We start from the raw sequence: 17,699 nt of genomic DNA on the forward strand, positions 1-17,699 counted from the left end.
GCTCAAACTAATGAGGTTAACCTACATAATCTAATCACCCAGACTGAGCTAAAAGCAGACAAAAAGCACAGAGCCAGGGAGCCTTCAGTTTATTTCTAAATTTTTTCTGGCTTTTGTATGCTGGAGCGTCACCAAGTAGATGGTAGGTGTGCCCTTGCCCACTGTTCCTAGCTCTCCTTCTGGTCCACGTGTTGCATTTCTCCCAGTGAACTGACTGATTGGCCGCCGGAAAGATGCCTTTTAATACAAGATCAGCACAAGCCGTTCTAAAGAGCCACTTCCTGTTGGCGGGGTGGCTTCCTCTCATCTTCCTCTTACCCATGCCCCCACTGGAAGGGAAGCCTGAGAGCCTGCAGCCAAAGACACACAGCTTGCCCTCCTTCCCTCAGGGAGGCCTGTGAGATCCCTAAGCTCCCATAGCGGCTCAACATTCTCCTTGTAATTCACCAGTTTCTAAAGACTGACTCCATTGTAAGCCGGCAGCAGTGGCTCATGCCTGTATTTTGGGAGCATTTTGGGAGGCCGAGGCAGGGAGATCACTTGAGGTCAGGAGTTTGAGATCAGTCTGGCCAACATGGTGAAACCCTGTCTTTACCAAAAATACAAGAATTAGCCAGGCATGGTGGTGCACACCTGCAATTCCAGCTACTCAGGAGGCTGAGGCAATAGAATCTCTTGAACCCAGGGGGCAGAGATTGCAGTGAGCTGAGATCCCACCACTGCACTCCAGCCTGGGTGACAGAGCAAGACTGTCTCAAAAAAACAAAAAAGAAGATTCACTACATTGTGAAATCCTTTCAGAGATGCCTAGCATGAAGAGGGTTGCCGGGAAAACCAGCTAAACTTGACTACTTAGAAAAAATGCATATTTTAATGAAATTTGGAGCAAGACCTCTCTGAAACTACATTTTACTTTTGTGATACTCCTTTTGAAATTTGGAGCAAGACATCTCTGAAACTAACATTTTACCTTTTGTGATATTCCTTGGGGGGTCAGAAAAATCTGTCATTTTGTGCAAAGTAGAAATATACTGTTTCATTATAATATATACATGCTCATTATAAAAGCCTTCAGACAATACAGGAATCTATAGAGAAAAAAAGTATCATTCTACCACTCAGAGGTAACAACTGTTAGTGTTTTGATATAAAGCTTCCTAATTTTTTTTTTATGGCTTTACAAACATTCAGATAACTATAGGCCATCTAAAAAAATAGGATCAGATTATGTACACTATTTTATAATGTGCCTTTTTACAGAATTTCTATATGAACAGGTATACATTTTCATTATAATTTTTAATTGCTTCTTAGTATTCCATTGTATGTGTGCCATTTATGGTTATTTCCCATTTTTCATGAATAGAAAGGATGTTCTTTTATATTTTTTTACCTCTGTTTTCCTGTTTCTTTGCTATGAATACTTCAAATGGAATTGTAATGTAAAAGACTATGTACTTTTACAAATTTTGATAATAATTGCAAAATTCCTCTTCAAAACAGTTGTATCAATTTCCTTGTCCACTAATGTGGGTGAGTGCCCATGTCTCCGCACCATTAGAAGTCATACAGATTAAAGACTGTGCATGGTGGCTCACACCTGTAATCCCAGGACTTTGAGAGGCAGCGGGAGGAGGATCACTTGAGGCCGGGAGTTCAAGACAAGCCTGGGCAACATAGCAAGACTCTGTCTCTTAAAAAAAAAAAAATTGCCAGGTGTGGTGATGCACACCTATAGTCCCAGCTACTCCAGAGGCTGAGGTAGGAGGATTGCTTCAGTGCAGGTGTCCAAGGCTTCAGTGAGCTATGATCCACTGCACTCCAGCCCAGGCAACAGTAAGACCCTGTCTCAAAAAAAAAAAAAAAAAAAAAAAAAAGAAAAAAGAAAAAGGAAAGAAATCACACAGGTTAAAAAAGAAGTGTTTTAGAGGGCACACACTTTATGAGTTTAGGGTTATTGAAGGCTTTATATGGGTGCAGAGGCCGTGTTCCTGATTGCTGAAAAGGTCACCATTATCTAACCAGTGCATTCATTTATTTGCCTAAGAGTGTAACTCAGGTTTCCCTTTTACAGCCCACCATCACATTTTAAACTCTCCGCATGTGTTCCTTTCCTTTAGATTGAGGAAGACACGTGGCAGAAATACTACTTGGAAGGAGTCTCAAATGAAATGTACACAGAATATCTCTCCAGTGCCTTCGTGGGTCTGTCCTTCCCTACTGTTTGTGAGTAAGTGACCTTTAACTGGATGCTCTTTGGCTTTCAGGGATATTGAATGTGCCCTTTGCAAGGAAGCCTCCCACCTCTGCTGGATACAGATGGAGCACTTGACAATTGCCGAGGGTATCCCGTGTGCTCGGCCCCATGTAATGAATAGGAGGGTGGGTCATTACATGGCCTCTGCCTGGGGAATTTCCACTGGCCCCACTTTTCTTGACAGGCCTGAGAGTCTTGGACTTGAATTCATCATTTATGCTAACTTATGAACTACAGTTATCCTGCATGCCTTCTGTGATGTAGACACATTTATGAAGAGTGGCATAAACCCCTGCCTGTCTGATTCTAAGAGGGCAAAACAAATCTTGCCAGCCCCTCAATGAAAGGAATTTTAATCTGTCTTCCCATCAAGTCTGATCATAGAGACAACAGAGAAGCTACTGAAATAAAGCCATTCAAAGTGTTTTCACCCTTTGCTGAGGAAATGTGGAACCAAATATACAGAAGGAGGCCTTGAGCCCCCACATAGACAACTGCCATGTTATAATAATGACAAGTCTTAGCTTCTCTTTCCACTGGCTCAGCAGGATGGATCAAAGCCACCCGCCATGGCCACTGCAGGTAGAATAGATGGTCACCTATGGAGGATGACCTCAAGAGCTCCAGGTGTCTGCCGTGAGGCATGACAGTGCCTCAGATTCCTCACTTAGAATCCTCATGTCTGCAATCCCAGCACTTTTAGAAGCTGAGGTGAGAGGATCACTTGAGGCTAGGCATTCAAGACTAGCCTGGGCAACACAGTGAGACTTTATCTCTACAAAAAATAAGGAAAATTAGCTGAGTGTGGTGGCACACACGTATGGTCCTAGCTACTCTAGAGGCTGGGGTAGAAGGATTGCTTGAGCCCAGGAGGTTGAGGCTGCCCAGGAGGTTGATTACACAACTGCATTCCAGCCTGGATAACAGTGATTATATCTCTAAAATAATAATAAAAAAAAATCTCAGATGTTGAGTTTAAGATGAACGGGGTCTTTGTGCCCTCTGAAAACACAAACTCCCTGAGGTTGGTGAAACATTAAGCCTATTCTCCTGACACCTTAGCAAAGGATTTGACAAGGATTCTTCTCACTGGGAAGAAACAGGGGTATCTGGGAGCTCACTGGGCTGAGGAAGAAAAGCCATTTGCTTGCACTTCCTGCCTACATACAAACCAAAAGAGAGGTCTGAAGACATCGAAACAAAACTGATCAGGCTTTACCACAAAGGAGGGGACAGTCCTGGGTGCCCTTGGCCTCCTCTGTATCGCGGTTTTCTTTCTGTATGCAGGAGGCAGGGAGGCGGAGCGCTTGGTGGCTTCGTGTTTACCTGGAGCCTCCTGTCACTGAACACAGCAGGTGCACTCTGTCAGTCCCTGGGCCCAGACCCTAAGCAATCCAAAATGGTTTGGCTGTTTACTGAAATTTCTCACCCTGTCTCTAAGCGAAAGTTTAAATGCTAAATGGACTGGAAAAGTGAATAGGTAATTGATTCGGAAGGAGTTATTTTCTGAAAATGGATGCCCTATTGTGACTCCCATGTGTGCCTTTCTTTGAGAGCTATTTCTCTTCCTGCCACTGAGAGGAGTTAACCATTCAGAGGCATTGGGTCCTGGAACACTGAGGCTGTCCCAGGGGATCTCCCCCTCCCTGGAGCTTGGTCTGCCTAGGATACAAAGCCCCGGGGGAAAGCAGGCTTTTTAACGGAAGCTAGTTTTATAAAAAGGCAATTGAAGCCTTGTCTGTCTAATGTGGTGGTGGTCTGAGCACATAGCAGAGCTGCCAGCGCCTGCGGGAGTCTTATGTTGGTGAGGGTGTCAGCAGGTGCTCCGTCAAGCCCCCTTCCTTGGCTGTAGGGTTTCCCTGGCCTAACTGGTGTTTGTATCTAACGAGAGTGCTCCCTCCCCAACCCCCAGGCCCTTCTTGCTTTTCCACCCTTCTCTTACTCTGCTCTTGGGAACTGAGTCGGTTCCTCTTATGGGTAACTTGAAGGGTCAGGACTGCTCCCCCTACAGGCTCTAACTGGGATACTCAGTAGGTATGTTTGACTCACATAGATAGCAACTAGTTGCTGATATTTCGAAATAGTAGTATTTCACGTAAAAACTAGATTTCTGGATTCTTTAGAAAATTTAATGTGACAGTGCAAGACCTGCATTTCCTCGGAATGCTAACTGGCTCCAGTTTGATGTAGCAAAGGGGTTAGTATAGTCATGTAGTTACTCCTCCCTGATATCTTAAACCAGGCCAGATTTGCACATAAATCCCAGGCCTGGCCCTGTGGTTGTGTGAGTTTGCCAACCCTGACCCACTGGGTGGTGTGGAACTTCACTGGCCTTCAGCCAGCTCAAGAGCTGGCACTAGTGGCTCTGTGAATATTCCCTTTGATTGATTTTTGTATTTAGAACATGTCCCAAGAAGGAGACAAATTGTTGTCAGATAATTTAGTATTTGCTCAGTAAAGTTTCTGGAATATATATATATTCCACTTCTGATGTGAGTGAGAATGTGTACAACTTAGTGCTATTATTCGTTTAATACAATGATACAGCAGAGGTAGAAATGATCAATAAAAGAAGGACATTTAATGAGATTTAGGAACATCCCAAAACATTGAAGCTCTCCTCAAGCATTTGATTATCTGGAGGCTTAATTATCTGTGTTTTCTACTTTAAATTAAAGAAAAGCCATAACTCAAAGTTACCAGCAGTTTAATGATAACACTCTTCAATTCAGGTTAATTAAAGCACAGCCGTAATTAGAGTGTAGTGTTGTATATCACTGGGCTGGCACATAAGTATTTTCATTACAGTAAGAATTGGCTATTCAATTTCAAAACGACATAAAGGATGCCAAAATATATTTTAAGCTGGTTCACGAAGAAGAAAAAGAATTGGTGAATATTCTGGGTATCGTAAAGCACAGATAAAATATACAGATTTTCAGAGCGGTTTCTGTAATTATGCGCTGCACTAAAACAATATGCAGCCAATAACATCTTAAAGCATGGAAAGAAATAAATGTGCTTTTTCTCTAGGCTGGCAAAATGCTCCCTTGCAGGGTGGGATTGGGAGAGCTTGGAGTTTTCTCAGAAGCTAGGAGAGTCATTCTATGAAAAGATATGGGAGCAGGATATAGGGGTGAAATTTGAGATTGTTTCCCAAGAGAACAGGAAGGAGAGCAAAAGAGGCAGTGGGGGCAGAAGGTCCTGCCACCCCAAAAGCTATCTCTATCAATTTCAAGCCAAGAGATTCTCAGTGTAGCCTTCAGTCTGTGGCCAAAGGCCCAAGAGCCCCTGGCAAATCACTGGTGTAAGTCCAAGAGTCCAAAAGCTGAGGAACTTGGAGTGTGATGTTCAAGGGCAGGAAGCATCCAGCGCAGGAGAAAGATGAAGGCTGGAAGACTTCACAAGTCTAGTCCTTCCACTTTCTTCTGCCTGCGTTATCCTAGCCATGCTGGCCGCTGATTAGATTGTGCCCATACAGAGTGAGGGTGGATCTACTTCTCCCAGTCCACAGACTCAAATGTTAATCTCCTTTGGTAACACCCTCACAGATACACCCAGGAACAATACTTTGTATCCTTCAGTCCAATCAAGTTGACACTCAATATTAACCATCACAGGTGCTTACTCCAATCTCCTTCTCTGAAATAGGAGTGCTATGACTTATCTGTCAGTATGGGTTAATGTCTTTTCCCCTCTCCCTCCTCTCCTTTTCCTTCTACCTTTATCTTTCTCATTGAATATAATAGAAGCACTTAGAAAGAAAGAAACACATTGCGAGCTATATGTGTATCCAAGTTATATTTACTTTTAACCTTTAGGAAATTCTCTTATCGGTTAATCACAATTAACCAGATATTTAATGAATTGGGATATGTGCACCATTGTGCCAAGCTTGGTGCCACTTCTAGAGGAAACTGCTACTAGATTTGATCAAATATATGTGCATGAAAAGATTAATAGCAATACTTACAAATGCCAACAAATGCCAAGTAAAATATTCAGTTTCCCTAGGGTGGCTGCCTCCAGAGTTTACTGTCTGGCTAAGGAAAATAGTACCCATCCTCAGAGAGCTCTAGACACCCACTGATAAGTGCTGTGGTAGATGCACACAGCTGGAATAGAGATGCTGAGAGTTACAGGGACATCTCCCTGTAGGCTGGGGGGACATGGGGGTTCTTCCTGGAAGAGATGACATTTGAGCTGTGTCTTGTCGGGAGTTTTGATTCAGATGGGGGATAAAGAAGGAAGAGGATATTCTAAGTGGTAGGGAATCTGGAGGCTGCGCCACCTGGTACCATAGGGAGCTCTCTCAACACCTAGGTCTCCGAGATTTTCCAGTTACAGCAAATTGCTTTCCTCTTTAGAAGAGACAAAGAGATGCATCAGATTTATTTTGACTTGTGATTTTTTTGGGGGAAACTGATAAGAGTGTTTTTGGTGAGCACTTGCGAAAGCGAGGGTGCGCTCCCCTACCCCCAGGGAGGGCAGAGGGGAGGGGAGGGGCTGGACAAGGAGGAGCTGCAGGAAACCACGGGTTCAGCAGTTGGGCTGCCTCAAGAACACTGTGTTCTAGGTTCTGAATCTCACCGGGAACCTATTAGTCAGTCATTCATCATTTGCAAAATATAAAAGCTTAATTGTATCAGGTTTTACAGCTCAGAGGGGATTAGGACAAAAGATGTATTTAAAATATGGTGTGTGTCTCTCTCTGTCCCTCTGCAGCTGATGGAGCAGTTAAAATTCAGGTTTGATGTGGAGTATTTAATGCCTGGGGAACTTGGGGAACTCCGATCAGATCTTCCTCAGCTGTGCTGAAGGGCAGGAGTTCTGTCCCCAAGCCCAGGGGCAAGTATGGATGCTACTGTGCTGGTTTAAAAGTGCAGGGGGATTCTCTTTTCCCTCCTCTACCTCCCTGCATTCAGTGCTCCCCTCCTAAATTCAGAAAATCATGCTCTCAACCTGTGTTGTTTTGCACAGACAGATCTTTAAAAAGAAGCCGCTTGGGGAAATTTAAAATTTAAGACCGCCCGGAGAAAGCTGGGCCTCTTGCCCAATGAAAACTGTAGCTAGTTTAACTTCAGTTCTGTGAAATCATTAGTTTTTGGAGAAAGACATCCGAATTTGAACATGGAGCAGAAACCAGGCAGACCCAATTGTTATATGATAGATTTCTTTAGCCTGGCTGCAAAAATGAGCATTTTAAGTGAATTTATGGAGAGGCTCAGATGTCTCTTTTTTTTTTTTTTTTTGAGATGGAGTCTCACTCTGTAGCCCAAGCTCGAGTGCAGTGGTGTGATCTCAGCTCACTGCAACCTTGTCCTCTGGGGCTCAAGAGATTCTCCTGCCTCAGCCTCCCAAGTAGCTGGGACTAGAGGCGTGTGCCACCACACCCGGTTAATTTTTTTGTATTTTTAGTAGATACGGGGTTTCACCATGTTGCTCTGGGTGGTCTTGAACTCCTGAGCTCAGGCGATCCACCCGCCTTGGCCTCCCAAAGTGCTGGGATTACAGGCGTGAGCCACCGCACCTGGCAGATCTCATTTTTTAAAAAATATTTTCCCCTCACAGAACTGGCTCTATTCATCCACTTGATTGGGGAGTATTGTAATTTGGGTTGAACATATATGAATAGAGATGTGAATACAGTATTGGTGGTTATTTCTACTACAGAGACCCAAGAGGTGACCTTCTATGAGCTAGTGAATAAACCGTTGACCCTAAAGTCTATTGAAATCCTCAATAACAGGCTACTGAGGCAGTGGTGGGTCCAGAATTCTCTACAGAGGGGTCAGGGAAGGAGTCCTGTTGGAAATGGGGTGGGCGCTTGGGCTTTGACTCAACACTGGGTTCTCATAGCAAACACATGGTTTTTTCTTTCATATTATGTTTCTCATTAATAATAATAGCAAGGCTCTCTAAAAATGCAGTTGTTCACACTTTAGGCAAAAGTTAATTGTCTGTATCAAGTAATGTATTTATAAATTCTAGTGTCTTAGGTGTGCTAGTGGAGATTGTGTGTGTGTGAGTGTGTGTGTGTGTGTGAAAGAGAGAGAGAGAAGGAGAGAATAAGAGAGTGGGAGAGAGGGTGGGGATATTCTGAAACCTTCCCACTCCACTCTTATCAAAGCTTCATAGAGAAAAAGAGTCTTAACATTTCCATGAACATTTTAAATCACTTCTATTTTCTTGGTGCTGAGTCTTGGAAATCCGGATGTTTCAAAGTTTCTTTATCTGGATATTTTGATTTCTAGGGCCTGTCATTTTAAATTAAAGCTCCTGAATGTGAATCTTCTCCATTCCAGCCCCTCGATCCAGAAGACCTTGTTTCCCAATGTGCAGTGTTTGTATCTGTATCTACTTCAATTGCATGTGCCAACCTGACATTCCCAGGGGCCCTCTGGATAGCTGAAGAGGGGCTGGTGCTTTGGGTGGGGTTGGGTTCAGGGGGAATGATGACAGTTGCTTCTTTCATCCTCCCTCACCTGACTTGTGGGGTGAGTCCTCTTCAACAGCCCCAAACCTCCTCTTTGTATTTTCTTCCTGAAGGTGCAAACTCTATGACAGGTTTCCATGTTTAATTCACACCAGCAAGTAATGTTTCCAGTAAAGGGGGCTGATTTAATGGCAGGAACAATGTATTTCCCTCTGGGTAGGCAGAAACAGTTGGACTCTAATTCTTAAGAGCCTTTGTTCAGGAACATCTGGGTTGAAACTACTGTAGTTAACAGATGATGTTGGCAGTAAAAAAAAAAGAAAGGGGGGGGCTTTGTATAATGTCGTTGTCAAATTTGGTAGACCTTTACTTAATAATTATCAAGAAAGCAATCTAACTTGTTATTACAACAGTTTTATTGCAGATTGCTGGCTTAAGACCTTTTTGTGACAAGTGGCATTTTTTTCTTGAAAAAAGAAGTCATTTCTATTCCCCTGTAATTATTTTTGCAACCAGCAACAACTTCCTGCTTTGGACATACTGGGGCATTTTATTTTAGAAACCAAGAATTAAATTATTGCTAGCTTATGGCTGATTTTATCCCATTTATCACATTGTGAAGGCTTTCTTGCTTCCTTTTTTCCCCTTACCTCACCTCACCCTGTTTCCTGATTTCACACCAATGCTGTATATGTTGAAACACTGTAAGTTGAGTAAAGGCAGAATTAGAATAAGGATTAGATGGGTAATGCCCATTCTTCTTTACCAAAAAATGGTGTTGAGTGTTGCAAGTAAATGTTTAACCAGAGAACATCAGTTCTGGGTAGACTGAAAGTATATATATTCTTGGGAGTGTAAGGGGTACATAAGGGTATAAGAGGGTCTCTAGAAGGTCCCAAGGACAAATTGTTTGTATCTTAGAATTGGACTTGCATCTTGGCATTGTGGATTGAAGGCAAAAATTAGATTCCCAGAGCATATCACTACTTTTATTTCCTTCTGTATCCTTCCTTTCCCATCTGTCTGCTTCTAACAAGTAAGACAAGCTAAGAAGCAGCTTGTTTCATAATTCTATACTCACTTCCAAGCTTTCTCTGCATAGACTTTCCTAGTTTGCCACTTTATCTTTTCTCCGTCCCTCCAGCCACTCATGAGATCCTACTCCCCATTCATACATGCATTTATTTATCCAGACTTTACTGAAGGCTTACTCTTTGAACTTTGCAAAATGCCAGTGAGGCAAAGCATGCATCCTGTACAGGAAAAACTCAGTCTAGAGGGGAGAGATAAGCAAACAAGTGATTACCACACCAGCTCCCCTGTTCATTCACCTTGCTCTGCTCTTCCCCAATGGACACCTCCAACAGAGGCTGCATCTCTGCAACAGGATGCAGTCCTTAAGCCCAGGATTGTGACATTGGCCAACTCTCTGTGGCAGGATCTAACAGAAACGTGTGATTTGAACACTCACAGAGGGAGCCATAGCTCTTGCTTCCAGTGTAAATCATGGTTTATTATACTTGATTTGTATTTTGCAATATCTAGAGGATACCTATTGTAGTAGGGATTAAAAACTTAGATACCTATAGGGTTCAGGCAGTTAGCAAGAAAGAATGAAGAGTGAGGCCATCTGAGACAATAGACAGTGGTGGGAACTGTGGCACATTGGAGAACAAACATCCCATCCAGAGGGATAAGTGCTTCACAGCTGTACTCCCTTTTAGCATGTGGAATGTGGTGCCAATGTAGCCCTATCTGATTTTGCAAGGAAAGCTGAAAAGCCAGTTTTTATGTGAATTCACTTGTTGGCATCTATTTACAGTTTTTTAAAAAACACTGTACTTACCAAACAGAATGTGTCTGCCTGTTGGGCTTGTGACTGCCACTTCATTTCCTCTCTTCTGATGAGAAGCATCTGTGCAGCACATTGCATCAAAGACTCGATTTCCACTTTTGGCTTTTTACATAAGAGTCAATTGGCCTTGAACTAGTTGCTCTCCTCTGTTTGGGCTCAGTTTGTTATCTGCATAGGAAGGGCAAGATCAGCCAATCTTGAAGGGCTTGAGTCTGAAAATCTGTGTTGTGGCACGGCTTGCCTATGTTCTCTCTGTTCACATCATTCTATCCCTCTCCTTTCCTTTGGCCAGTGGGCAACAGCTTGTTTTGGGTCAAAGGACTTTTTAAAAGGGGCTTCTATAAGGCATTGTAGAATCATCTTAGGTATGGATTTGAATGTTTTGAAGTTATGGATTTAAAACTGGAAGAGGACTCAGATCTGCGGGTCCATCCCCTATAAGGTTAAGGAATGAATACAAGGCCACATAGACTTTAGGACTTTCTTGTAGAGGAAACTCTTTTCTTTTTATATCCAGTTGGTAGATGGTACTGTAGTAGCTAGGAAGACATAATTCACCATTACTACGAACTGTTACTTCCCTTCTTACCAGCGGGATTAGGTTTATAAAAGCAATGAAGATCTTTGATCCCATGAACTACCAGAGTCCCAAAGTGGACTGGTCATTGCTCATAGGATATTAGCAAATTAACCTTTGCACGATCCATACTAAGTTTAAGATCAGCCTTCTCCCTGATGTTTTGGTATTTAGCTACTATTTACATTAGAAAGTGGTTACTTAATTTGGTAATTTGGTTCAATAAACATTGCATAAGCTATCTTATTTTTTAAAAAAACAATTTAAGCTCCAGAAGTAACAGTCCCATAAAGGGTGCATGTTAGCAGTGCTCTTTGGGACATAAATTAAGGATGGCATTTTCCAGCTGTAGTTGGATATGTGTGTTGGTGTTTCAGCAAGCTGCATAATCAGCACAAAGCCCAGGTCATTAGAATCTGCTGGCAGGAATCAGAAAACCTGCAAATCACCAGGAGATCCCAGATATGCCTGGATAGAAGTGGTCCTTTGACATCTGACTGTCTGCTGAAGGCAGTGCTGTGGACCACAACCTCACATGTAGGAATGAGCAATTGGTTTCACTCCCTGGAGAGCATGAGGCCTTCAGCAGCACTTTCCTTGAAAGCAACACATCCCCCTATCCAGCACATCTGATTATGTCACTTTTCTATTTTAAACCAACTAAAATCCCCCAATTCCACTTATAATAAGCTGTAGACTCCTTGCTCTGGAAAGCAAAGACCTCATGATCTTGCTCCCACCTCATTTCCTGACCTAATCACTGTCACGCTTGACTTTGCTCACTCAGCTGCAGTCTTACTGAATTTATTGCTGATCCTCAAACACCCAGAGCTCTTCCCTGTCTCAGGGCCTCTGTGCTTGCTGTTTCCACTTCCTAGAAAGCTCTTTCCCCATATCTTCTCATCATGCTGTTGTGCTCCCTGCATCCTCAGAATGGTCCTCCTGAACCATCACAGATGATATACCCCTTCTGAGTTACTCTTTATATTCTTAGGTTGTTTTATTTTCAACACAGAACTTGTCATCATCTAGGAATTTATTATTTATTCACTTGTATATTTTCTTATTGTCTGTCTCTCCCAATACAAAATAGGCTTCACTGGAGATCAAGATGTAGTGTATCCTGCCAGGTATTAGCTAGAGACCTTAGGCATGTTACATGGACTTTCTGATCCTTGGTTTCATCACGTGTAAAATGGAGCTATCAACAGAAGTCTGAATAATTGGGGTAATAGCTTCCTCTTAGGGATATTGAGGGGATTAAATTGACCCACAAGGAAGCCTTCCCCACACTGTGACCCAGTATCTTATCCCCCTTACAATGCTGGAGCTAAATAAATAAGCATCAACTCATTGTTCAATCTATCAGTTAATCAATGTTCTATTATTCAAAATGGTAATGCTAATTGTAGACACTTGTCATACATCATGTATGTAATTATTTTGTTTATGTGAGCTTTTATTCTGTAAGTATGTAAGTGTATAGGTTCATCTAACTGTATTGTGCCATTTACATATTCATGTATTTTTATATATTTGTTCTATTTACATGTTCATGTCTTTTTATATGATATTATTTATTGATCTTATATCTTGAAATATTCTTTGAAAAGCCATTTAGAATGCTAATACCATATTGCACTGTACTTTATTGCCTTATTATTGGACTTTTAGGTTGTTTTCTATTTTTCTACTCCATGTAAATAACACTTACTCTGAACATCTTTAAGCATAAACATTTTACTGCACCTTTTGTTATTTTCTTAGACTTGAAACCCAGTAAGTGGAAACCATTTGTTTGTTTAGCTTCTCTGTATCGGTGGGTCTATTCACTATGCACTATGGAGAATTCCAAACAAGTCCAGGACTCTTAAGGAAGTTGCTCTGGTTAAGGAGACAAAGTTCAGACACATGAAACAATAGGGAGCGACCCCAGCCAGTGTAAAATTGACTAAAGGCTCAGTGATTTGGTTACAGACAAGGTGCTAGGAGAGTTTTGAGAGTAGAAAATCACAGGGTAGCAGTAGCTGGAGAAGACCTACTGCTTGCAAGATTAGAGTTGACGTGGCCTGTGAGGATGGGTTGGGAAGAGAGAAGAAGGGATCGAGAGTGGGGAACGCACAAGGGAAGGGATGGAAACAGGAACAAGCCAGCCTCAAAGCAGTCTGCTCTGCAGTCGAGAGCACCAAGCAGATGAGGTGAGACAGCTTGGATGGAGCCAGGAGTGACAATGCCATCGTCATGTGCTGGGCACTTACACAGAGGCCAAGTATTATTACCATCATTGCAAGCACACAGGGGTCTGCTCGGAACAACAATATGAGCCATTTGTACAAAAGACCGAAACGGAATCCAAATAACAGGTCCAGCTGGTCCAAATCTTTCCCTCCCCCTGTAGTTAACATTTTACTACCCGACCGAGTAACTAATGAATCTGGCCCAGTGTAAATCCCCAGGCACAAATTCCTGCTTGGGCTCTGTGTCTAGACAGCCAGACCTGAGTGCAATTTGCACTTTGAGCATCCAGCACCTTATCACTTGCAAGAAATCAGGTTTAATAGGGAAGATGGAGAGGTGTTGCTTCCACCCCCTCCCTTTGGCACAGTGCCGGTGGAATGAGGATCCCCTCGGTAATGATTGCATTAGGAGACTGAAAGATCGTAATAGTGTTTGTTACGTGGCTCTGGTCATTCAGAAGAACTGATTGGGAGGCTTCTCCATCTCATTGCAGGCTGTGTTTTGTGAAGCTCAAGCTCCTAATGATAGCCATTGAGTACAAATCTGCCAACCGAGAGAGCCGGTAAGTTTGCGGTGACCCAGCAGCCAGCTGACACTTTTGATGGTGAGAGTGCGTTCTGAGAACGGTCGGTTCACTTCTGCTTTCTTGTGCATTATTTATCTGCATGGAACCAGATGTAAAACCTCTCTGACCCTAGAGCACATTTCGAGGCATGCCCCACCAGACACTGCAGCTTATATGCCAGACCAGCCTGGCACCCAAAGCCCTGCTGGACATTCAGAGAGTGTTTCTCCAGGGAAGAGGGATGAGTCCTCAAAATATCTCCACCTGATCATGCCGACCTGGACTTTTCACCTTCTAAGTATTAAACCAGAACTTAAAACCCCTTTTTACTGCTGTGAGCATAAAAGCAGGTGGACTCTGGCCTCCTTTACAGCAGCCTTGGGGTAGAGCTGTGAGGGGAGACACCAACTCTCTTGATAGCCAAATTACAAGCAGCCTATTGTGTACCATATGTGCTTCTCCCGGTGCAACCAAAATCCAGGTGGCAGAATATCAGCTTCATGTAAATGAGCCAGGAGAGTGGAGCTCAGAGGCAGGAGCTCTCTTTATTTATTTATTTTACACTTAATTATGTGCGAATCAGACTGATGGGGGACTGGGTCTGGTTGAAATAGATAACATCCCAGTCAATATGTGAGTTCACACTGGAGGTGGGAAGCATCGTGCTAACAAGAAATTTTGCTGATGGAGTACTGTACGCCTTACAGATAAAATAGAGATGATTTTTTTGCTCCCCAGTTCTTGTCAATAGTTTTGGAAGAAAGAGAGCTCATTGAGAAATGCTCAAGCTTTTGTTCTCTGAAATGACACCCACAGTCTATTCCTCTATAGTTCATATTTTTGATCCTGCAGATGCCCAAATGTAGAGTGCAGATCCCCTCTGACAAACACCTTAATAACTGAGCAGAGTACAGGGGAAGACTAGACGTTTCCTTTCATCATCATTTAAGGAGTTTTCTTTATCTGGGTGAATAACCCAATACAGCCAGACTTTCAAATGTATAGTCTGTGTCTATGACAAGACAAAACAAAAGAAAAGAAAACACTGGATTGTAAACAGATCAATCCGATGTTTTCTGTTACCTTAACTACCAGATCAGATTGCTCACAAAGTCAATCTGATCAAATGTTAAGCTATTTTGAAAACCCAAATCAACCAAAAGGAAGAAAAAATGGTAGATTTGGTGGCCATATGTAGAACATGGCTGTAGCAGTTAACAAATATGTAGATAGATAAATATTTTCTTTTTCATGTTGGCAAAGTGAAGAATATTGTTTGCAAAAACTGACAGTCCTGGTTATTAGTTGTTCAGCAGATGAGGTGGAATTTTCTGGGATTACTGTTTACCCATGTTTTTGCCAGTACTCACTTGTACCTGTGTAGGGGAACTGTGTGTATCCTGGATTTTTGCAAATGATATTCTCCGTGTTGCGAAATCGCAAATCTTTGTGTAACTCAATGTTCTCTATTTACTTTTGTGCATCTTTCAAAAAAAAATGTCATGATGTGGGTGATGCTGATGCTGCATAGTGTTTTTCGACCATTCTGGAATAATCTGACTGCAGGAGATTGCACCCTGAACCTTGAGCAGTTGTCTTTCACTTGTTGCCTTTTGGTTCCAAGGAGAGAAAAAGAGCGAAAGGCTGTTAATGGTTCATTGTGAACTCAAAGTCACTATTCTAAGAAAACTAACTCAGAGCACTCCCTGAAGATGAAACTTTTCTTGGATAGGCCCTTCAATTGAGTCACAATTCTGAGATGTTTTCAACAAAGCCATATTTGTAGATATAGTTTTTAGTATATATATATATATATATATATTTTTTTTTTTTTTTCTTCAGAAAAGGGCAAAAAGGACTTGTTTGGCTTTGTTTGGGCTTTCTTTGTGCAGTTGCCAGCTTTAATTCTCAAATGTGGCTTGGTCTCAGTGTGGAAGCACATTGGTTCTTGTGGAAAAAGGTGTGTTTGAGGGAATGTGGATCATGCCTCTGAGAAAACACAGGACTTATCAAACACAATATCCACATTAAAAACACACATTTTTAAAAATCTTCCCTGGAGATAATAATTTTAATGTTTTTCTTTATTTAAACACATCCCACTTCTTTCCCTCTCACATTTTCTAACTGACTGGGTGTGAAAATTCAAAGGACCTGCTTCTCCTTCCCACCTTCTTTAACCTGTGTTTAACTGCCTTTGTTGTTAGTTTCACCCCATGATACTGTTTTCATGCTTTGCCAAAAAACCTTGTTTTCACATGCATCCTTCAAGTGATTTGAAACAAAGGTTTTATTCCTTCTTTCCTTCTGGTGTCAGTCGATTTATTATCAAATTGTTTGATTTTAAATTCTTTTCTTGTCGTTTTGCAGAAGCCGAAAGCGGTATGCACTCTTCGTTAACTTTTCTTCCAACCTCCACCCTCTATCTTCACTCCTAACCACAGGACTAACCATTTGCCAAGAATTCAAGAAGAGAGAGATTATATATATGTATATATAATCTCATTCCCTTGTCTGGTGTATATATATTATATATGTGTGTGTGTGTGTGTGTATATATATATATATATACACACACACCCCTCTCCAACTAGAGTACATAAATTGGAAGTAGCCTATTTCTGTTCCTGTTTGATTTGTTGGTTCTTTTGGATGACGCACTAACTTCTTTGCAGGAAACCTAAGAAAGGAAAGGCACACTCCTGTTTTCAGTCATGGCACCAATAATGGGAACAAATACTATTAAAGTTGAACAGGAGGATGCTTCTCTCCAGCCCTTTGTGTCTGTTTCTGTATTGTCCTGACATGTCTTGATGTCCATTGCACTCTGGTGCCATTTTGTCTACATACCACATCCACATTCCCAGTGACCTCCTCCTCCCTGTGTCGAGTTTCTTGTCTATAGAGCAGAATTCATGTCCTTTTATCCACAAAACAGAGACCAAGCCCTTACACTTCTATTTTTCCTTACATTTATTTTGGTGATAACATTTTGAATATTTTATTTCTTGGGCAGTGCTCAGTATAGTCTTAGAACACTGCTATTAAATTGCCAGATTATCACACTTGATGTACGGAGTTAGTACTGTTTATTGAGACAGACTCATGGCTTTTTTTTCCTAGTGTGTTTGGGCATATTTCTTAATATGAAGTTTCTCAATTTTCACCCTGTGATTTCACCCTGTTTTGCTGCTGTTTTACATTGCATGAAGCATGACTAAATCATCATCAATGGCATTTTTAAAAAAACTTTTGGGTTAATAGCTCCAGGATAGCTTTTCAATAATGTGTTCTCTAAGACAATATTGTTGAAAACATACTGTTGAGATGCCTACTTGTTCATCTTTTCAAGTTACTTTTCTCTGTGATTGTAATCACTATCATGTGTTTGTGTTTGTAATTGTGTGTGTGTGTCTGTGCATGTGTATTTGTCTGTATCTCTTTCCAAAGTCTGATTCTTCTGTTGTTTTTTTGAGTACATGTGTATAAATAGAGGTGGCTTCCTGTCAGTTTGGTATTATTGATATGATCCAACTGCAAGAAGTTACTGCAACACTTTGCATCTTAAAGGTCCACAGTGGTTGCACCTCTGCTGTTGGCTTTTGGCCTTTGAGTCCTTTTATCTTGTGGTGAAGGCATGTTGTGATGTAGGCATGACTTGTCCTAAGTATACCAGAAAATGATTTGGCTTGCTCCCAGAACCAAATATCCAGCATTATCCTTTCTAGATCACCTCTCTGTTCCCCATCCCATATTGCTAATATTTTTTTG

The 17,699-nt window shown here is 41.8% G+C and overlaps 1 protein-coding gene across 20 annotated transcripts in view; it reads left to right on the forward strand.

Annotated features, from left to right (window-relative positions):
- The window catches only part of KCNMA1 (potassium calcium-activated channel subfamily M alpha 1), a 769,792-nt gene that overhangs the window by 597,046 nt on the left and 155,047 nt on the right, over positions 1 to 17,699 (forward strand). For 19 of the 20 annotated variants that reach the window (XM_063709977.1, XM_063709971.1, XM_055353797.2 and 16 more), the window contains exons 15-16: positions 2,121 to 2,230; positions 13,857 to 13,925. In XM_063709977.1, the coding sequence (XP_063566047.1) occupies positions 2,121 to 2,230; positions 13,857 to 13,925 (179 nt within the window). Of the gene's footprint in view, positions 1 to 2,120; positions 2,231 to 13,856; positions 13,926 to 16,298; positions 16,311 to 17,699 lie in introns of all 20 variants that reach the window. The other variant, XM_063709978.1, reaches the window with a different exon arrangement.

Source organism: Gorilla gorilla, chromosome 8 (genome assembly GCF_029281585.2).
Source record: "Gorilla gorilla gorilla isolate KB3781 chromosome 8, NHGRI_mGorGor1-v2.1_pri, whole genome shotgun sequence".
Lineage (NCBI taxonomy): Eukaryota > Metazoa > Chordata > Mammalia > Primates > Hominidae > Gorilla > Gorilla gorilla.